Source organism: Pseudopodoces humilis, chromosome 3 (assembly GCF_049639895.1).
Source record: "Pseudopodoces humilis isolate 2021_Gansu_Grassland_sample_001 chromosome 3, ASM4963989v1, whole genome shotgun sequence".
NCBI lineage: Eukaryota > Metazoa > Chordata > Aves > Passeriformes > Paridae > Pseudopodoces > Pseudopodoces humilis.
This window is the reverse complement of record NC_142202.1, coordinates 92,739,445-92,762,815: the sequence shown is the minus strand read 5'-3', so window position 1 is coordinate 92,762,815 and position 23,371 is coordinate 92,739,445. Positions and strand designations below refer to the sequence as shown.

General features: G+C 34.4%; 1 protein-coding gene across 1 annotated transcript in view; it reads right to left on the bottom strand.

Moving 5' to 3' along the window:
• The window catches only part of CSMD1 (CUB and Sushi multiple domains 1), a 1,065,588-nt gene that overhangs the window by 76,100 nt on the left and 966,117 nt on the right, over positions 1-23,371 (bottom strand). Inside the window, exons 47-49 of the mRNA XM_014251392.2 lie at positions 18,252-18,440; positions 13,949-14,095; positions 3,588-3,776 (exon numbers count right to left, since the gene is read on the bottom strand). Coding sequence (XP_014106867.1) covers positions 3,588-3,776; positions 13,949-14,095; positions 18,252-18,440 — 525 coding nt within the window. The remainder of the gene's footprint in view (positions 1-3,587; positions 3,777-13,948; positions 14,096-18,251; positions 18,441-23,371) is intronic.

Here is a 23,371-nt window from a genome sequence, read left to right as displayed (position 1 = left end):
CTCTTACCATCTCTTCATCCCCAGCCTCATCTTCTCTTCCTACTCTCCCCCAGCATGACAGTCTGTACATGAACTAATCAGTGGCTGACAAATGTCATTGCCAGTATCATTCCTGGGGCCTTACTATTTCCTTTCAGCAACTATTTACTGCTATTATATAAGAATAGTTATTTTCTCCCCACATCTCTTTTGAATGTAGCATGACTCATGTTTCTCTTTTCACTTCACAAATGAAATAAAAGCAATAACAGTAAGTTCTAATTTCCTAGATAGGAGTCAAGTTCTTTATACAGCATTCAGGATATTATTACACACATTTGCATTTGAGAGGACTGGAACTGAAAAATATCTTCTGACTCTATCAGATTAACTCATATTAGATGTTTTCATATTCAAATTAGATGTTTTTGTAACCGATAAATTACCCTTTCTGATAATATGATCAAACTTGATTTCAAAAATTAATTCTGACACATTCAAATTATAATTACAAATTTAACCCTGCAGGATTGGTTTTACAGAAATTTCTGAACTAATCAAACACATTTTGATTTAGAAAGATTCTATAATGAAATCTATGGACTGGACCAAATGTGTAATTTTAATTACTTTTCAGAGAGAATTCATTTTGATAAAAGGTACTAAATAAATTTTGAAATATGCTCTCCATTTCAGAGTTTTTTGAAAAACATATGCCTCATTCACACATACAAGCTGGAATAATTGTACCAGAGTTGTAAAATTATATATTAAAATGACGAATCTTACATTTATAAGAAATTTATAGTAAAGATTAAACAACCTATGTAGCAAATATTCTTTTCTCCTATTGTTTACAGAAATTGACATACCTACAACCATATCTAAGGATGAAATTATAAATACAGTTTAAAATTTGAGAAAAAAGGTACTTGTGAACACGCTAGATTGCTAAAATTCCAAAGCTCCTTCTTGCACATAGGGACAAAATAAGGGTAAAAAAAGTTTCTGAAGTATTTTATGATTTTCTTGAGTCCCCCTAAATTCTGTTCAGAATCTATTACTTTCTGAGGCTCTTTGACCCCTGGTCATCCACTCTCAAGTCCTGGGATGTTATATCAAGACCTGCACACATTGTACATTTTCCCTCCTCCTTCTGGTGAATTATTCCATTTTCTCCTTAAAAGTGGGACTTTTTTCTTAAATTGTTTAAAGAATTTTTTTCTCCATTCATGAACCTCATTATGTTTGGACATAATTTTCAAGGGTAGAATGGTACATTTGAAACACTTTCTCTGCCATTGTGAACATAAAATGTAAAAACTAAAAATGTAAAAGAAAACTCTTAACATTAGACTTCTAAAAAAAAGAGAAACTGTGAAAAATATAAACTATTTAGAATTTTTAAGTGCTGGATCGCATTTTCATTATACAGAACTCTGCTATTTGATTGAACATTAGTGGAAGCAGCAGTAGAAGACTAATATTTTCTGGATAGATTAGCAGTAGAAAGCTAAGGGATACATTTGCATAGAATTTCTGACAGTGAAGGAATCACAAGATCTTAAATTCTGGAGAAAAGTAAAATTTCCTAAAATTTCTGGCCCCAACTCCCCCAGTCTAACAAATATGCACAGAATACTGTCTCTATCCTCAAATGCTTAAACTAACTGAGGTCCAGATTAAGATGCCAAAATTTTGGTACCTTTTGAGAAAAGATACCTGCCAGCTAGCCAAAATAGCTCCAAAAGTTTCAGCAACTGTACTGGCATGATCAAATACAAAGTTTTAGGCAGATAGGGTTTGTTTTCTTCCCCCATTGTCTGGAGTTACCTGAGATTCTTAGGCCTCCAAGACATCCTGCAAGCCTAGTGCCTATAACACAGGAGTTTGCACTTTTCCCTACTAGTGGATGGAGGAGAGGTAAAACACCTCAGGACACTGAAAATTACACTAGACTGCTATGTTTAAACAAATGAATCAAAACTTTATCCCACATACAGATGTTAAAATTTTGTTTTAATCTGCAACAAAATTTTATCCTACATTTTGCTGATCCCAAGTTGAAGGCCTATTCATTATTCCAGGTTCATTACTGCAAAGTGTCTGACTTTTCAGTTTTGATGCCAGCACCAGAAACTGCACATAAAATGTAGTTCAATTAAGTACAAAAGCAGCATTTCTCCCTAAACTTCACATACAGATCACACACAGATTCTCCCATGATTTAAAGACCTTCAGGAAGATCAAACAGAATCACATGCTGTATCAAATCACATATGGCATATATGTGGCATTATACCACATAACATGGTGGCATTTGAGAGAAGACATCCTGGATTCTGGAAGCATGTATACACAGATACACAGGTCCTGCTCGTGGCACACTGACAGTCTGAGAGTCTCCCTGGACTGGTAGGGGTATAGCCACATGGCCCTTCTCATCAGGAAAATGCTCATCCAGAAGAAATATTTAGCTACCATATTACTCTGTATAAAAGATAGGAACCCTATTCCTTCAACTTCTTCAACAGTAGTCAAATTTCTACAGCTTTTTTTGTTTTCTTACAAATAGCACACCCTCAACAGAAGAGTAAGTATCATGTTAAATCTCAGCTGGCCATTTTTATTTTTATTTTTTTTTTCTGTAATTCACAAAACAGAACTTCCATACTTTCATCTTATGGTCTTTTAAGAAATATCTGAACCATCACTGAAACAGAACATCAAGCAAAATATTTTTTTGAAGAAGACATAAAAACTAATGCTAATGTCTTACAAAGTTAAGAACAAGTAAATTCAAGTTTTAACCAATCATAATCTTAAATATTAATGTTACTATAATTTCATTCTATAAATAAAGCAGACTAGAAGCAGACACATGTCAGAATAGGCCATGTGTGATATGGACAGAATTTGCAGCCTTCTTCATCTTCCCCAGGTCCCTGATATTATCATAGAATCATAGAATAGTTTGGGTTGGATGGGACATTAAAGAGCATCTGTTTCCAAACCCCTGTCATGGGAAGGGACACCTTCCACTAAACCAGGCTGCTCAGACCCCCATCCAACCTTGCCTTGAACACTTCCAGGGATGGGTCGTACACATCATTTGACAAACAGTAATGACTGTTAACAAGACCAGCAAGCTAAAGTAGACCCTGATTCAGCTTCATGACAGCAAAAAATGAAAAAATAAAAATAAAAAAAAAAAAAGAGAGAAAAGAAGTTAAAAATTACATCTATAAAGAACTGGTTATAAAGCGGTTTTCTAAAATAATAAAGTAATCCCTTACAACTACTGAATTTTATATAATGTTCAGTAATACAATATCATGACCTGTGGTCTGTTTATAGGTATTTACCTTACTAAAGAAAAAAGTACTGAAAACATATTTTTTCATTTGGTCTGTATTTGACTGCATGAATAGTTCTTAGTACTTCAACTCTGCACACATGAAATACACAAGTCAGTATATGTTTGAATCAGATCATGATGTCAGTCTCTCTTGGCATACAGCACTATTGACAATGCTGCATCTTTGTTCTGTGAAATAGCCTTAGAGTGAAATTATAGAAGCCTGCTGAAGAAGAAAGCACTATCTTACCGTGGCAGATTGGCACAGGAGAGTCCCACTGGTACATGCCATTTTGGTAGCGCCTGCACGTCGCATTATTGTGACCAATCATTCTGTACCCGGGTTTGCAATAATAGCGAACTTTGCTTCCAGCAGGACCACCTGTTTTATTTATAATTCCACCATTCCTCAAGGTAGGGTTTAAACTGCAATATGGAGCTAAAACACAAAAAGATAACATTATTAAAAAAAAAAATCAAATGCACTTAATGTAAAAAAATTAAGATTATTTATGACATTCAAAACTTTAAATCAATACTGAAATCTTTTCAGTACTTTTGGAATCCTCAGTGAAGATTCAGACTACTTATAAAGAAACATCATGAAGTTCAAAAACAAAATATACAATCAAAACCAGTTTATACTACTGCACATAAGGAAGCTAAAATCATGAAGCATATAGAATGTTCAGTAAGTTTGCTCACGCTTAAACATTCTACTTCAAATCTCATAACTTTATAAACAAAAAAATTTTCTTTGAGTTACACAAAATACAAAACCAATTATACACCTTTATTAAAAATTTCAGTGCATTTAGACATGTATGTCAAAGTTTAAATATTTTGTCAAGTATATTAAAAATTTGTAAGACAAATAACAATACACTGATTCTTTAGATACATTTTTTTCAGATTAAAATGCAGTTAATTTTTTGTAAATATTCTCTCAAAGATATTGGCAATTATGTTAACTTTTACTAAAAGAATGTAACTTAACTGACCGCAAGTTCTTAAATGTTAAATTTACACAACATATGAAGTAAGACAGAATGCAGCTGATTGAGTTTTGAAATTAAAGTAAACCTTGTTAAACTTTTATCACTACTCCACTAATATTTTTTGCAGAGGGGTTTTCATGACCAACATGGTCCTCGAGAATCTGTGATATATAAATGGAAATTTTTTGATATGTGCTGAGTAAGGAAAAGAAGTACAAAGTTCTTGTGTCAAAAAGTGAATTATAAAGACCATTTTTAAAAATAAGGTTGCAGTATCTGTCTGTAAGGACAAAATATGGTTACCTGAATTAGACCCAGTCAAGCAGAAGTACAGTATAACTTGACACAATATATGCAGAGTCGTAACACAATTCTGTTTGTAGACTGCAAATGTAAAATGTAGAATGTTTTATCACTAGAGAAAAGCAATATAAAAAAATTACCTGGACTCCATACTGAAGTGCAAGTCTCTGCACTTGAATTTGAAGCAGATATGCTCAATGTCATGCTTACTGGGATTATCTTTTCAGAAGCAGCATGGCAGGACCATGGCTTTCTGAAAGTAAGCCTGACTGAACATCCACCACTGAAACAAGCCTATGAACCTTCTTCACAGGGAAGACACTGTTGAGCTCCACTGAGAACTAAGTGTCAATACCAATGAGACTGAGACTGCAAGTACTGTTGGAATACTCCCTCCATCATACTGAAATGTGCCTTAGGTATACTGTGATATTCATTTTAACTTCTGTAGACAATTATCCAGTAGAAGTTGTTCTGTTTTGTTTTCACAAGTGCATAACTACAGGCTTTGGTATACAGATTTCAATATCTAGCTCTATTTTTTAATTTTTATCTTTAACTCATATTTTGTCACTTTACAGTTTGCCTATGACATCAATTACTCCCTAAAGAAGAATGCTTTTGTTCATTAAACTAGATCATAGAGTTGATTATATTCCTAACTGAAACACTTCCTTTAAATATCTAGATTTAGATCAAAGTCAATATTTCTAAGTAATAACACCCAACATAAGCAGTAAAATCCAACATAAAAGGTGCTGAAAAACATTGTCTTCTGTTCAAATTATATTATATAGTTCTCAATTAAGCAACATTATTTCTACTCAAAATGTTATTTCTGTATGTTCTTTCACTTGGGGATTATTTGAAAAAAATCCCACAAAATCATAAAGAAAAAAGACCAAAATCAGAATGAAAATTAATAAGCCAAGATGGTCCACTCAAAGAATTGTTTGGATCCATGTTCCGTGTCCTTTATAAGCATGGTGATGCCCACTTGCCTGCCTAAATTACATTAATTATAAAATTACTCTTTAAAAAGGGGGCTTGACATTTAAAGAAACAAAATAGACATGGCTTTAATTTTCCATTCAACATATTAAAAAATAAATAAGATTGTTATTGCAAAACAAGCAGGCTAAGACTTCTAAAATCAGGTCCAGCAACTTCTTAAGTGCTATCTAATTTTAAATATCCTAGATCTTAAGAAAAGCAGGTGAGTCATGAATAAAATATGCTATTCAGAAAAAACTCCAAATTTATCACATCAGTACTGCAATTCTAGACATAAAATATTTGTCTCTAGCCTGGTAACACTGTATGACAATTCTAACCATACTGTTTTTCTGTATAGTACCTTTCATGCCTCCTTTTTTTCTATCTCCTCCTATAACCATTTAATCTGTACTAGTAATTCTGTTATTATACTGCGAACATTGTTATTCTAACAGTAAATTCTTGCCTAGACATAAAAGAATAGTTTTTTTATATGCATAATAAGATTTTTAGCATAACAGGTTAAACTTTTTGTTCTGATTGCCAGGGTATTTATTGCCATGTATTAGTTAATTTAGTTAATTTAGTGGTTAATTACAACAATATACATGACCATTCAGAGAGAGATTTAAAAGGGCATGAAATAGGGGACATTCAGGCTGCTGAATTACACAGAATGATGTCAAAAACCTAAAAATTTCCTCAGGAGCCAAAGGGGAAATCTATCAGTCACAATTTTTGCTTATATTGTAACAATTAACAATGCCTTGAGCCCAAAAGCATGGTTTAAACTCTCCAGTGAATCAAGTGGTGTCCAGAGAAGAGTCAAGAAAAAAAAAAATCTTTTGAACTAAGAAATTTGTAGATGAAAACAAGAAGGAAGACAAAATAGCAATACCAAACAGAATTTGCTTCAACCTCCCTTTGAAAATACTTAATTAATAAAATTTATTGTTGCAGATATTCTACAGAAAACTATATCGTCCTTTTCCAGATACCTGGATGACTCCTGTATATTTTCTGTTTTCAACCATCTCTTCAACCTACTGTTACTAATGTTTAGTTTTTCTGACAATCCAAGGTGAGTGAGTGGCAGCAGCTTCATGGACCTGTAGGAAATAGGGAAGTGGAGATCCGGGAACCGATGGTCATCTGCTACTGTGAAATTAAAGGCAGACATTTGAGTGTGAATATAAAATGATGAGATGTGTTTGGTGGGATAGGGAGGCTATAACTGGAGAAAAGAAGAATACTTGACATAAAGGTGCTGATTTAAGAGCCATAGGGAAGAATAGCCATGACAGGTTGTTCAAAGAGATGAGAAACAGGAAGGTAGGGACTGGAGACCAGGAGAAAGTGATGAAAAAGAGAGAAAGAAAAGGACTTGGTTAGCCATTAGAAGTGGCACCAAAAGGATTGATGCATCAAAGACTGAGCTTGTGTTCAGAGTAAAATATGATTCAGGGAAAGAAACTGGAAAGAAAAATTTATAAAATCAAATGAAATTGACTAGTGGGAGCCAAGGAAAAAGATCACCGACAGAAGAAAGGAAGAGGATAAATTAGGGGAGTCTTTGTAAAGAGGAAGCAAGTGAAACTAAGATGGTGAGCTAGATGGGAAAAAAAAGATAAATAAAAGCTTGATAAAAAAAAAATCTTATGTTTTCTACCAGTAAAAGTAGACTGATTTGAAGGGAGGGGTGGAAAAAAGGCTGGAGATCAGAAAGAAGGAAAACAGCTAGACTGTCTTGGCAGAAGTATTTTGACCATAATGAGTACAAGGTTTGGGACAAAAAAGGTATGATGAATGGGACTATATGAAGTGAGGCAGATTCCTTGATTCCTACAATGAAAAGTTCAGCAGATAGAAGTACAGAAAAGATCCCACCTATCAGAAAGGGGCTGTGCTCCCAGAGTACCAAACTTTACACTTTCATGACTGTTAAGAGTGTTTCTGAAACATTTAACATGCATTTTGTGAGGCAAAACATGTTAGTTTGGATAATTTATGTTTAAAAGATTTATTTAACATAGATCAGATCTTCCACTCTTCCACTCTTTCTTAAGAAATTTTTATTAATGACATTTTAAAGTAGTAGTAGTTGGCTGGTAGTAAGTCAGAAGCCTTAAACAAGGTAAGCAGTGTCTGTAATCCACATCCATGTAAAAGTTCCTCTAAAACTATACTATTTGTGCTGCCAAGGCAGCGTGACGTGTAGAAAAGGCTGATACTCAAAGTAATGTATTATATATAAGCTACAGATAACATGAAAAGAAAAATCATTTTAGGCAAATTATCTAAAATTTCTGAAGATGGAATTTTATTTTTGAACTCTGAAAAGTACACTTGTTGATACAGTAAAAGAATAGATAAATCTACATACAATCCCCTTCTTAATCTGTATTTTAGTAATTTTTAATCTGTTCTTTAAATTGAACTCCCTTCAGAGCCCAGGATGAAGCACATATAATAATTTCTAGGATCAGGAACTGACATATTAAAAGAAGAACCACACACAAAGCAATAAATAAATGTCTTAAGACCTGAAGTGTAAGCAAATACTTGAAGAATGCCAGACTGAAAACTACAGATACTATTAATTGAGTGAAAAATTTGAGCTTAGTAGAAATCCTTACAGTGAACTCACAAAATACTGCAGCCTTGTGCCAAGGACCACTGTGATAAAACGCTGTTTTTCTCCTAGCCAGTTTCTGAGAGGAATCTGTTCTGGAATCTCATGAGGGTTAGCTGAAATAGGTGTAATAAAACAGAAGTGCTCTCATCTAGGAATGACAATGTTTTACCACAAAATGTGATAAACTTCCACGACCATTCCAGCAACTGAAGTGTGTGTATATATATGTGTATATATGTGTATATATCTATATATATCTATATATCTATATCTATATCTATATAATCTATATCTACATCTATATCTATCTATATATACATATGTATCTTTACAGTTATAGATTTAATTTACTTTTCCAAATGACATATTGTCCACATTCTTTCAAGACCTCTTAGATAACAGTATATTTTGTAAGGCAACATACCAAACACTTTCAGCTCACTTACAATCAAAACATTCATGACACTTAACATCAGAACTTTTGTAATTTGCCACTGAGTACCAAGAGGATAATAGCTGCCAGCTAAATCACATATCACTAGTCAACGGATGTGCAGACAGCAACATATAAACACTGATCTTGTAGGACCTCACTCTTCGTTTAACAAAGTATCTGCTTTTAGAAGCTGGAATGTTGAAACATTTATGTTGAGGGATTTTTTTTTTTTTTTTTTTTTGCTGTTTGAGACACTGTCTCAAAGAAATTCAATTAAATTACTCCCAATTAAAAATTAAAATTCTTTTAAACTCCATGTCCAACCGTCCCACATGATTTTGTAGAACTCACTCTCTTACAGGGAATCTACAAAATTTTATCAGAGAATTTCTCTTAGCAAAGGACTTGATTTCCCAGCAGTATCTTTGATCAGTAGTCAAAAAAACTAATATGAAGAAGATATTTGTAAGTATTCACAGAAACAGAACTATGTTTGAAATTATAAATAGATGAAAAAATTTCCTTCTGATACCACAGTGCTTTGTTTACGTTACATGCTAGATTTTATGTTGGGAAATCAAAAGTCACACCTCAGTATACTCTTTTCCTTTTAACTTTCCTTTTTGGATATTTAATTGTCTTTTTCATATTACCAGGAAATCTTACGTCTTTGTGCTGCTATTCCTTAAATATCCACTGCAGTAGAGGCTACGGTCATACTCACTTTATAGATAAGAAATTGAACACTGCCTGAAGTAAGAAGGTAAGGTAACATAAGAAAACTAAATATATCTTTTCTTATTACCAAACTATTTCTTTAATTAATGGACCATCCATTCTGTATGTTACTTTTCACTTTAAAATAAACAGGATAAAAATGGAGAGCAATACTCAACCAAGTAACAAAAAGGGATCCAGTTGTCATTCCTTTTCTTTTGCATTTTATTATAAATCTAACAAATAAACAATATGAAAAGACAACATAAATTTGCAAAGGCCTGTTTCCTCTTTAGTGACATAATTGTGAATGTCTTCCCCTTCCAAAACTAAATATCTGATTAAATAACCTGCTATTCATATGAAAGCTGTTTTTTACTAGTGGTTCAACCTTTATAAATAATCCTGAACATTTTTTGTGATTCAGAGTACTGTATAAACCGCTGTGACCTTCCCGCTGTGCAAATCACCACCCAGAAGTTTACAAATTGGAGAAGAAACAATTATTCAGAGTCTGATGAACTTCTTCACACAGTTCCCTTATCACTTCTAACCATCTACTGGAAAACGTAAAGACAAACCAATCAATATTCTTTTATTTAGAATTGAAATAGAGAGGGAGTAGGAACACTTGTTTAACATGTCCAAAGCTTAAAAAAACCCAAGAAATGAATGGTGAAGAATTAAGCTTCTTGCAATTACATATGAGATTAAAAGAACATAATAAAAGTGTGCTGGGTTGACCCTTGCTGGATGCCAGGTGTACACCAAAGCCACTGAATTTCTCCCCTTCTCAGCTACACAGGGGAGAGAAAATACAACAAATGGCTTGTGGGCTGAGATAGAGACAGGGAGAAATCTTTCTGCTGTTACTGACATAGAAAAAGCAGATTTGACTTGGGGAAATTAATTTAATTTTTTACCAATCAAATCAGAGTAAGATAATAAGAAATCAAACCAAATTGTGAAAAGCCTCTGCCCTGCCTGCCTTCCCCTTCCCCTCTTCTTTTCCCAGGTGTGTTGGTTTGTCTAGGGTAGAGTTCATTTTCTTCAAAGGCTCTAATATAAGGCTGTATTGTGGATTTCTGATGAAATCAGTGTTGATAATACCGAGATGTCATTGTTGAGCAAGGCTTACACTGAGTCAAGGTCTTTTCTGTTTCTCAACCCATCCCACCAGCAAAGAGGCTGGGGATGCTCAGGGATTTGGGAGAGGATACAGATGGGATACCTGACCCCAACTGACTAAAGAGATAGTCCATAAGATGTTGTCATGCTCAACAATAAAAGCTGTGAGAAGAAGGAAGGACCAATGTTGCAAGTTATATTCAAGTCACCATTAAGACTGGTGGAGCCCTGCTTTCCTGGGGATAGCTGTCATATTTATTCTTCTGATTCTCTACTCCATCCTGTATCCTGCTGTGGGAGAAGGGAGCAAGCAGTTGGGTGGGCCTTAGTGGTGTGCTAGGGTTAACGGGTAATACAAGCTGCAGGGAAACAGCTTTGGTGCCTGGAGCACCTCCTCCCACTCCATCTTCACTGACATTGGTTTCTGCAGGGCTGTCACTCTCATGTATTCTCACTCCTAGCTGCTGCTGATTATATATATATATATATATATATATATATATATGTATGTATCTTTTTTTCAGTGTGTTATTGCAGAGGCACTACCACAATCTGTGTTCAGCCACAGGTCTATCTTGGAACCAGCTGGAGATAGTTCTTTTGGACACGGGGGAAGCTTCTGGCAGCTTCTCACAGAAGCCATACTTGTAGCTCCCCTTCTACAAAAACCTGGCCAGTTAAATCTGAGGCATAAGGACAATTGAGGCAGGAAATTACAAATTATCTAAGTAACCACCTGACTTATTCACTTTTGAATGAATAACCAAAAGTTAAAAAAAAGCCTGTAAATGTTCTAGTAGCAATGTCAATTTGAAAAGCAGCAAATGAAGTTCCCATCTGGTTGCCAAGCCCTTGTGCCTCCAGTGTACATGCTAGGTACTGTAGTGCACTTTCATTCTCTCTACCAATAATTAATAAATAAATAAATAAATAAATAAATAAATAAATAAATAAAGAGTCATCTACCTCTTCTTAGTTATACTTTTACCCTAGCTTGCTTGGGTAGGAATGTGCATACAGGGTTATAAATTATTGAGGGATGCTATGCAGATACTCCATAGATTAAGAAAGAGATCTTTTAATATCTAGGCAACAGTGCAGTTAGGAAATGTATAGTTTGGACTAAAATCTATGCTAGTGCCTCTATAATATGTCAAAACCCTTAAAAGAATACCCATCTGCTGTAATGTCCCAGCTTTCTTCCACTGAGATTTAGCAAAAAGTCTTATACTACATGACTGTAAATATTAAGCAAACAGCTTAAACAATTAAGGTTGTATACTAAAGAAAATATTAAGCATTCCCATCAAAGTTTCTATCACTTTTTAACAGTGAATAAAATATGTAACTTCAAGTGAAATCTAGCTGTGACAAAACCACAATTTACAAAATTTTGTTCACAGGCATAGCTGGAGAAGGGAAAGGTTATGGGAGGGCAGTAATTCCTTTCAATAGGTTCTTCATCATGAGGAAGCCTGCTGGCTCAGTCACAGCTGCCACAGTATCAATAGCCTTTTTGGGATCTTGTATTTTTCCTGCTTTCATGATGTTGCTCTCCCTCATTAGGATTCAAATCCAATTGTTTATGCTGCTGTTCACTGTTACTCTTCTTTCATGCTGATTATTTCCATTGAATCTCATGTAAAACGGACAGAAGTTTAGAGAAAAATGCAGGCACTGACGGTTAGTGAAGCAGAAAAAAAGCTAAACTGTTGTTTGCTCCCAAAACATAGCCATAAGGACTGCATATCTGTCTCCAGTCCCCCAGTTTTATCATTAGTCATAGCTACTGCCATAATAATTGATGAACTGAGCCTAGTAATTACAGACCATTTCTTCAGTACTGCAAAAGGCGTTTTGTGTACGTGCAAAGGTACAAAATATTTTGCCATTCCTCAAAAATCAGTCTCCTTAATAATTTGACATTTACAAACCAAAATCTTCACATCAAGTCTGTTCATGTAACCCTGATATTGCTTCGTCACTCTGAATTAATGAATGAAATCTCACTCCTTTCACTGCCACACATTTGAGGGCTATGATGTGACAGGTTATCTTTGTTCCCTCTTTCACACTCTCAATCCATCTATTAAGTCTTGCAATTGCTTTTTTACTATAAAAATTAAATTAATCTCCAGTATTCTTGAAAAAAACTTTCCTTTTCCCATCCCTCAGCTTCAGTTTGTCTGTAGTAATTATCTAAAGGTGCAGGTGTAGATAATGACTTTTTTCCTGACTGCTAACAGTTTCTGCTTAGTTCTTAAATCCCCAAAACAATCATAATTATGCTCTGAGCTGAGCCCTGATCTTATGTTTCAGTAACAAGAGAAACTTTCTGGAAATTAGATAAGCAGAGCATGGAAGGTACAGAAAAGGAGTGAGCTTTCCAAAAACTGTCTCCTTAAGAACATATATCATGACTAAATAAGAGATACCTGGTGCTTCATGAAGTGTTCTGCTAAAACGTTCTTAGTATTCCTTTCTCTGCTTAATTTATATTGACAATTATTAGCCACCAAAATTAACACACACAACCTTTACATTGTTAATCAAGTCCAAACACAGAAGAAGGAAATGTTAATGATAGCAATTATCACCTTTCTCTCTCACATGTACTATTCACATCATGTAAATGATGTCTAAGCCAAGCCTTTTAGTAGCAATGTGTCTGTAGATGTGTGGAAACATCACAAAGAGGCTGCAAACGGAACAAGGGTCAACATGTCTACACATAATACATAATCCAGTACTGCAATATGTTTCTTCTTGATTATTATAATTAATAAGGGAAATAATTTTGGCACTATTTAGATAATCTACTTACATATTTTCATGTTACCAGATTCATATGCAGCCTGTTGAAGAAATGAGTGGCTTATTCCACAACCCCTCTCCCCCTTTTTTCATTTATTTGTACACGAAGAAAAACATAGTAATGAGAGTTGTGAACTGCAACACTAGGAAATTGTAAACCTAATAATTGTGTACTGAATTGCAGCTGAAGTACTGGACAGCTATTGAGGATCAAAATTCTCACCTCTGAGTACTTTTGTGTAAATCTAACGGTTATCCCTACCACTACATTTAAAAGGCCTCTCTTCTTATCTGTCTGATAAGACAAGAGAACAGGTGCAAAGAGGAGTCTTAGCTGGAGAAGTATTAATCCAGAGATCTTTGGCACACTGGAAAAAAATGGAGAGACCACGTTCTGTGCTTACCTTAAACTTAGAAAGAATGATTTCACATCCTTAAAATATACACTATAAAAAATTATCTTCAGAGAAACAGACATTATTTTACAAGTTCTATTTGATGCTGAACAGTTGCAATGGCTTTAAGTCTAGGGGGACAACAGTATATCCACAAAGTATAATTTAATAGAAAGCATGAATAGTCACCTGAGTAACGGATCTTGAATCCTTTCTTGCTGGTTGCATGATCAGTTGACCAGCGGAGATACAGCTGATTCATTTTGCTTGTGAAGTTCAGTTGCCCAGTATGATTTCCGCTCAAAGCAACCAGTAAAGGGCTTTGCCCAGAAGAACCTTCAGAGATGAATAAAGAAACTATTGAAGTTTCAAAGTACTATGGGTTTAAGTAATTCTTTCCACATTGTAACTCATCTGTGAATGTGAGCATGGTAGAATAGGAAATAGCCTGACACTTCCTTGTCAGAAAAATAACTAACAGATCCTCATTTAAACTTTCCATCTGGTTTTAGGTTTTCACTAGAGAGCACTATAACTGCTTTATACAAGCATATGTAAACATATGTGTATGTTTATAAACACATTTTTATGCAAGATAAAAAATTTTGATACAAAAAATGGAAATATAAAGCAATTAGTGATTACTCCATAAATATGAAAAATTTTTCTCCATGAAAAAGTAGTGGTTTAAAAAAAAAAAGTATTCATTTCCATGTGACACAAATGCACTGAACGAGTTTGTGTTTCTTCTCCTCACCCTTTTAAATCTATTATTTATTTAAGCTCTTTTCTAACTAGTGAGTGGTAGCAAACCTATACATTTTTTGATATTGTAATTCTTGTATAATTTAAACACCACCACATTACATAATAACCACAGTAGCTAATAAAAAGTTCTGTCATGTGTAAGATCATCACAATTTCACTTGGCATACACATAGTAGAAGTGCTAGGAATTTACATGCTTCACTGGGATTCAGCTCTGTTAATTAATATGTTTATTATAGTTTCATTTTAGTGTAGTGTTCATTTATGGTAAATACAAGATGCTGAAAAATTGTGTCCTGGCCCTAAACCACTATCTTCACAAGAATAAAACCCTAGAGGCACAGACAATCATTTCAGGACTGATTATATAGCAACATATATCAATCCAATCTCCAACTGGAAGCTCTCTAAAACATGAAATGGCATTTTTTTCCTCCATTTGAAGGTTATGTTCTCTCCAGCTGAACCACTGCCTTCTATATGTTCCCTATGTCTTTTGCTCCATTTTTTTTCAAGTTTAAGAAAACTATATCAACCAACATTATCTTGGTCTGAGTTGCTGTTACAAATAAAGAGTTTAATTTATTCATTTTTTGCTGAGTTTGAGCAGCTACAGCCTGATTAGGTCTTCTTATGTTTCATGAAAATACAAAAATAAAACTGAATGAAATGACACCTAAAAATTGAATATGATTGTTGTCAGCCCCATCCTGTTCAATAAAAATAAAGGTGTATTTTCTGACTGGGACATTTCAGGTATAAAAGCGAGGCTATGGAAAACACAAAAACGTAAACGTTAAAATTATCTCCCAGTTCTTAGGAACTGCATTTCAGCTACCCTAATGACAATATTACAACTAAGTATGTATTACTAAAAAAATTCTAAATAATAAATGCATCTACAATATAAGAACAAATAAGCATTGCTTTAGGCATAGATTGCTCATCATGCCCTTATCAATATGCTTCATAACTTGTTTGTTTATCATATTGCAGAGTTAGTGTTTGATGATTACAGTGTAGGATAAATGATAAGGAATGCATAGGTAAATTTCTATTTTTGCTTGAACAAATTATTTAGAACATGACATTTGACTCAGTTACACTGTGCTTCACTTTGGATTTTATAAATCTGTTTAATACCCTTGCTACAGTTTGGAACATAAATGTTCTTTTAAAATCCTCAAGGGACAGAAAAATGGACTTCTACAAATAAAGATCAACTACCCACAATAAGGTGAGAATCCTTATTAGTGATCATGAAATTATTTTGCAGCACCATATGCCACACCAAATTTTTTAGTCATTAGCAGTCAGCTAATGACTAGCAGTCAGCTCTTCAGAGGGTGTTCAGGAAGGTCAGCAGCATGACTCAGTTGTTCTTGAATCTGTCATTTATTTAATTATTATTTCAGAGTTTGTCTGTATAAGGAAATACTGAACACACTCAACTTCTGGTGTGGTGATCTGTCATATGATGTTTTTTGAATATTAGATAAAAGTTGCATTTCCTTCTATTTTCAGTGATTTATTAGTCTTGGTTTATTTCAGAGATAAAAAAAATAATATTTTCTGTATTAAATTAATGCTATTCAATGTAAATAGCCTGAATGCAGTATTTTCAAGTCCAAAATACTTTCATAATGATGTTAATGTAACGTTATGTCTTCTTTAGTTTAGAATCCAGGTAGGTTTTTCTAAGGGTCTGACAGGTAAGTGGGAATGGCTAATGGGCTTGCTGCTCCCAGTTGTGCAGGGTGACTTTACTGACTGGTTCCTACACTGATCATCATCCAGCTGCTGAAGCACCATAATGTACAGTGCAGTCAGGCAGGTGTAGTCCCTGCTGTGGTTTGCATTCCAAAGCTGCCTTATAAAGCAATCAGAGATGAGTGTCTTAGCAACACCAGTTCTCTAAAACTTGTCTTGAAAAATCTTTATACAGTTTCTGCATGAAGTTTGATGATGTATCTTTACCTGTTATAGATATATCAGTGCAGTTCTACTAACCTAAATGAAGTACACTCTTTTGGACCACACAGGGCCCCACAATATAACATATATGTGCTGCAAAATGCAGCAACATTTGAGTCTGACTTATAGCCATCACTGGAAGCAGTTTAGCCACATCAGCATTGCCTTCTACCCCCAAAAACTCATGCTGAGATGTACAACTAATTAGTCTAGCCAAGTACATTGCTAATGTGGCCACAGGGACACAAACAAGTATCTCTGCAAGCCACTGCAATGGCCCACATCTGAATACAGACTTGCTGAGAGCTAGGTCAGGAATCTCCACACGGCACAATAGTTGAGCAGTTATAAATATGCCATTATCTTTTTCACTTAAGGTTGCTGGTAGGTGGTAGAAAAAATTACTTCTGCAGAGCTGCAGTAGAAATGAATTTGTAAGCATATTATTTCATGCCATAAAATTAAAATGTTTAAAAATGTAGGAACAACATTAGCTCTTCTCTCAGACGTATTATTGATAATCTGGTTTCTTTACATTTAAATTCACAGGAAAGAAAACAAAAATATACATCAGGAAAATTATACTGTTTCAACAGACTTTATCAAAAGCAAACAAAGTGATCAGACCACTAGAAAAGTTCCAGTAATGCTCCATATTGTCTTTGATACAAAATGGAATAGAGAAAAAGCCAATCTTAATAGATTCTTTGCAGACTATTTTCTGCACTAAGCTGACATGGACCAACATACAGGTTATAAAGAAAAAATATGCTAATGAAGTGGCATTTTTAAAAGCATCAAAAGTTTTGTAGATTTTTTTAGGATGTTTCTACCAAAAAGTAAAATAATTTAAAAATTTTAGACATTAAATTCTAATCCTTCAGAAGAATACTTGGAAAAAAATGCCTCAAAAGATATGACCTTTTAATATTTTTTCATGCTGTGAAACTCCCATAGTGAATATTCATCATTTCCATCACACTTATCATATATTCTTGGTTAATGAAGGAAGATACGATAATGGTCTCTAAATGAATAAAAATGTATTTAAGAACAATCATAGACTAGTTATCCTTGACAATCAATGGCAACTCAAATGAAATCAATAGTAAATCATAATAAGTTCAGAATTAAGTAGAAAATAAGAATTATGTAGGGCCCTTTGAGAGGTGACAACACCAGAAAATGAGTTTTGGTCATTTCTCTGCTCTTTTTTCCCAAAACAGATAGTTGAACACTTCCACAGTGGTATTCAACACTTCAACAGTATATTCAAACAGTGAACAGCACTAGTTTGCTATGCTATGGAGAAAGCAGAAAAGGTATTTGAAGTATATATTTCAGTATTTAGACTCAAATAATTTTATTCATTTGGAAAAATGCAGTTATAACCCCAAAATACTTCTTCACCAGAAATGAACCATTACAGACCAGCACGTTAACTTCTCCTTTCAGACACCTCCATACACTTCCCAGGAAACAGAAAACAGGGCGACTTTCCTAGGGAAGCTGCAGTTGTTATTGCTCCTCCTGTAACAATACCTAAGAAAATTTAAAATCTTCTCTGTCCTGAATACATCTATAAAAACTTTCATTAGCTAATAGATTCAGACTTAAGGCAAAAGTAACAGGAATTCTGAATTATTGTTTAAATTTCAGATATATCACTGTATTATGAACCAAACAATTCAAAATTACTCCACCCAGTATTTGTTCTTGTGTAATTAGATAGAATTTAAATCTCTCTTACCATCAAATACCTCCAGCTCATCAAATTGCTTTTCACTTTGAAACATTTCTACAAAAATGGAGATGTTATATCCTGGCTCAACCTTAATAGTCCAAGAACATGTCTGAGAGTTGGGATAAGTGCCTGGATAACCTGGACTGAGGATCACTCCTGACGATTCTGTACGAATTTCATTTGCTGGACATTGTGCTAAAAAGGACACAAAAAGAGAACTAAGAGTAGCAATAAAACAAAGTGCTTCTTCACCATGAAATGCATACTTCAGGGTCAGTTTCCAAATGAAAATGCATTAGAACCATATTCTAGATGGAAGGGGGAAAAAAGTTCCCTATAATATGCATGGAAAAAGGACCACTTTTTTAAAACTTGCATTTAGGAAACATTATATTAATTTATTAATTATAGAAAATAATCTACCCAGAAAGAAATATGTTAGACCCCAATGCAGTTTCAGTAAAGGAATTCACATATGTTGGTTGTGATCGTTCACACAGGTGAGGTAAAAGTACTGATAAAACTTTTTATTTGGAAATTGTATTACATTTGGGATCTTAAAAAAATGACCCAGCTTTAAGAATGAAGCCTGTTACATGAACATGACAATGCTGAAAGATCTAGATATAGCAGATCATTTGAAAGTACACAGGTTTTATGTAAGGTGTTCACTTTGGATACAGAATGCTTCAAGTTATCCAAGTAAGATCCTAGCAACTACTTGCCCTATTATTTGAAGTCTGAACTTTAAATTTCACCCCATATTCATAGGTGTTTATGACCTCTGCATACTGAAAGGAAGATAGTATATTAAAATACTGTAAATTTTGTATCCTAAACCCTGGTTGGATCAGGAAGTTTTGTTAGTCACTATTTTTCTTTAATATTTTGCCTCTCATGAAGGACTCTCTTTTCAAATCTGTTTCCTGTTGAAATCTGATACATTTTGTCCACAGTTTCATAATATATGTCCATTTTAACAATGGTTTTTATGTAAGATTCACAAATATATCTGATAGAAATGCATTCCTGGAAATCATCTGTCACAGTACCCAAACACTTAAATAAAGGCTGTAAGAAAGGCAAAAAACACAACAACAGAGGGAAAAGTGGTCAGTAGAAAAAACATACTACAGGGGAAAATCTACACATAAATATCAGAAACAAACATTAAGAACTGGACCATTTTCTTCAGAAGGCCTTTAGCAAACTTGAAGGGATAATTTAGGTTTAGTTGTAGCTAAAAATCTCTTTGGTCAGAGAGAAAAGTGTCAGGCAGTGAAAAGGAGGGATGTAATATGCAAGTGAGAATAGGCCTTCAAACAGGAGAACAAGATCTGGACTGAGGAAAAGATCGAAAGCAAATAATTCTTGTTTGGCATATATCCCTTTCTGCTATCATTTGACAGCACTGGCTGCAACAGAGAGATCCCTTAGAAGCAAAGCCATCTTTTACAGAAGATCTTAGGAGAGTGAAAGCTGATGGGACAATGATACATAAAGCAGTAAGAATTCTTTTGCCAGTAATCCAGGGATTGCCTCTTGAGGTAGAAACACCTGTAGTAAAATTACACCCAGAAATTTCACATGAATGTCTGTCTAACGTATGTGTTTAATGACAATAGCTGCTTCTCTTGTTCTCTTAAAATGATGCACACTGCTACTTTGACTTACTCTATTCTTCAGAAAAAGACAAGAATAACTTGGGAAAATACTGTCAAAAAGTGCTCTGACTCATAAATCCACAGAAAATACAAGTAAGCCCACAAATACTCAAAGAAAAAAATTGGGCAGAGAAATATTTTCAGATAAATAGCAAGAATTTTCCCAAAAGCATTTCCTGTCAGACATGAATAAAAGTGCACATCAGTGATGAAGAGTAGCTGACACAACACAGTTCCACAACCTGTTTTATCCTGTAGTATCATTCCTTATGCTACGGACTATTTTAAGAAGGGAAAAGGTGAATTTTACTGAGTATTGACTTATTTGAAATGTTTATTAAAAATGGTAATGTCTACTAGAGCTACTTGAGAACTAAAAGCCTGTCTTCAAAGTCATAAATTACAAGTGTCCTGGAGAAATAAGTGATGTTGTCAGACTTTTCACAGCAACACACAGTGATTTTTTTCAATACTGGAAAGCTGTCACCTCTCTGGATAAACTATGGTTTAGAAATGGCTACAATCAACTAAACATGACAAACAAGAAGTTGAAATGTATGGGTCACTTGGAATGTGATATGGGAGTATCGGAAGTACATCTGGAGTGGTTTTGTAAACATGCCATGTTTAACACTAAACACTAAACAACAAACCCTAGCAGCACAAATGTAAAGGATACAAATGTCTTTTGTTGCCTGCTTTTCCTCAGGATCTTAGGGAGTTATGGAAATAACCATTGGTCAAATTACTCATTAAACCAATTATATAGTAGTCATTTAGATTTGGGGTGTGCAAACAAAATCTGAATGTAACACAGAGACAGTCCGGACAAGACAAAAGCCTGCTGATCTCATTACTTGGGAAGTATAATTCTTCAGAGAAGTTTACAGCTGGGTTAATCTAAAAGGCTATTATTGCCTCCTTTATATGGGCGCTCTTTCAGCTAAATTACCACAGGTATCATTTTCAGAGAGGTGCCCTCCAAGTATCTTCCCAAGAACTCTCTAAATGGACTCTGTTTACTTACTCCAGTATATGAAGTTTTTTGAATTTTGAGTAGAAGACTATCAACTAAGAATAAGATTCAAAAATACAATACAAAACAATTTATTTCAAAAGCATTTAAAAGTTATTTATAACAGAGAAATACTGCTCTCAGCTCTCTCATTCTTTGCAGCCAAATCTTAAGAAGGGACCTGAAACTAATTTATTCACCATGGGGGAAAAGGTACCTTTTTCAGGTGTTTCCTCATGCCCCTTTCTCATAATTGAGGAAAAGTATGATGTTGCTTTGTAATTAAGAACATTTCTTTGGTGAGTGAATATTAAAAAACCAACAGCTTAAAGGATGTAGTATTTCCTTGAACACATCATCACACATACACAAGAAATAGGTCAATGCAGTGATGCCAAACTGATTTTAGCCTTTTAGCTTTTCTATATTCTTTATATTTTTGTAGCTCTGTAGCCTATTGTATAACTAGACAGAAAGACAAAACACATTCCTAGAGACTCCAGTCCTCTGGGGCCCGAGGTTAAATTCTCTGGGAATCAAGGTTAAAATGTCTTCTTGAGACACTTTCTCATAAAAAAAGTTTAGTTAGTACCTAAAGGGGGAGTTTCAAAAAGGGTCAAACCAGGGAAGAATTGTCTCATGTGTCTCTAACTGGGGATTCTTGTCAGTTATGCTAATTTGTGAAATATAAAATTGTGCCCGCTTTATGTTACCACGTGCATCTTCAGAGCATTTTCGGCATGCATTCCACCTTGCTGTGCACCATAAAGGATCTTTTATATAGGTAACTGCATTTTTACCACCTAACTGTGTCTGACTTTTTGTCTGACTGCTTTTAGGATTGAAAAGACATCAGCAGAACTGCTGTAGGAATTCTTTCCTCCACATGTTCTATTGTATTCACTTACTGAACTTCAGAATTTTAATAACAAAACAATTTCAAAAAAGGAGAAATAATGTTTATGAGGAAAAAAACCCATACCTCTTTAATACAAATCAACACAAATAGTGATGCTAAGGGTAAAAGGAGATATGGAATAGTCCTCTGTAGTACTGAGACAAAACCAGCATGTTCCTAGAGCAGAAAATTCAAATAAAATTAAAACTATTATGTCCTTCTAATCTGTAAACAGCTCAGTACCTCTTTTGTACTAGGACAGAAGTGACCAAATCTTTTTAAACACTGAGCTTTAGATCTTCCTATTGCCAAGATTTACTTCCTATGTAATTTGAATGAAAGTAAACTCCACAGTTTTATTATTTTGTATTCACTATGCACACAACAGGTTAAAAAAAAACCCAAAACCTGCTACTTCAATCTTTTTCTATAATATTAGCTCTCCCCTTTTAGGATAATATTTAAAAATAGAATACTCCTAAATAAAAACTTCTCTGGTTGAGGCAAATATATGTATGTTAGGTCTAGCTGAAATGGAGCTATTTTTCCCCACAGCCCCCTCACAGTGCTGTGCTTTATCTTGGTAGCTACAAAGGAGTTGATAATGCAGAGGAACTACTGCTGAGCAGTGCTGGCCCAGCATCAGTGCTGTCTCCACCATTCTGCACCACCACCTCCCAGTACACTGGGGGTGGGCAAGGTCTTGGGAGGGGCCTAGGAAGGACAGCTGACCCAAACTGACCAAAGGAATATTCCATACAATATGACATTGGCTCAGCAATAAAGGCTAAAATGAAGGAGGAAGAAGAGGGTGTACTTATTATTTACGACAGCTACATGCGCTGAAGTCCTGCTTCCCAGGAATTGTCTGGACATTACCTGCTATTGAAAAGAAGAAAATATCTGTCTTTTTTCTCTTTTGCATGTGACTTTTCATTTTGCTTTAGTAAATTGCCTTTTCTTGACCTACAAGTTTTTCTCCATCTTATTTCCTTCTCCTGTCTTGCTCAGGAGTAATAGAGTGTCTTGGTGGGCACCTGGTGACCATCCAAAGACAATCCACCACAATAGTCTACTCTTAATACTGTTTATTTTATTTGTCAGTTGACTAACATATTAACATATTTGATACCTCATGGACTCTCTTCTGTCAGTTAAATTACAGGTTGACTCAACTCCCTACACATTTAGAAGTTTAGGAATTGATGTGAAATTTACCAGCTGAGAAAATCTGAGCTGCAAAATAGATTAAATGCTTGAGCCCCACAATATATTTGATTATCAATTATTTATAAGTAAATCCCATGAATTTTAAAAGTAGCTACTGTAAAATAGCTTGGAATGAAACAGGAATAAATACTAAAAACATGCTTTAGGCATATTGGAGGACAAAAGTAATCTATTTTACATTCATTTTTAATAACATTGTTGCACATGCAAATTCCAAATAATGTTATTTGTTAAACTTGTATAAATTCATGCACAGAGGCAATGCTTAGAAAAATATAACAGGAAATAACTATCTTTATGTTACACAGTCACATGGAAT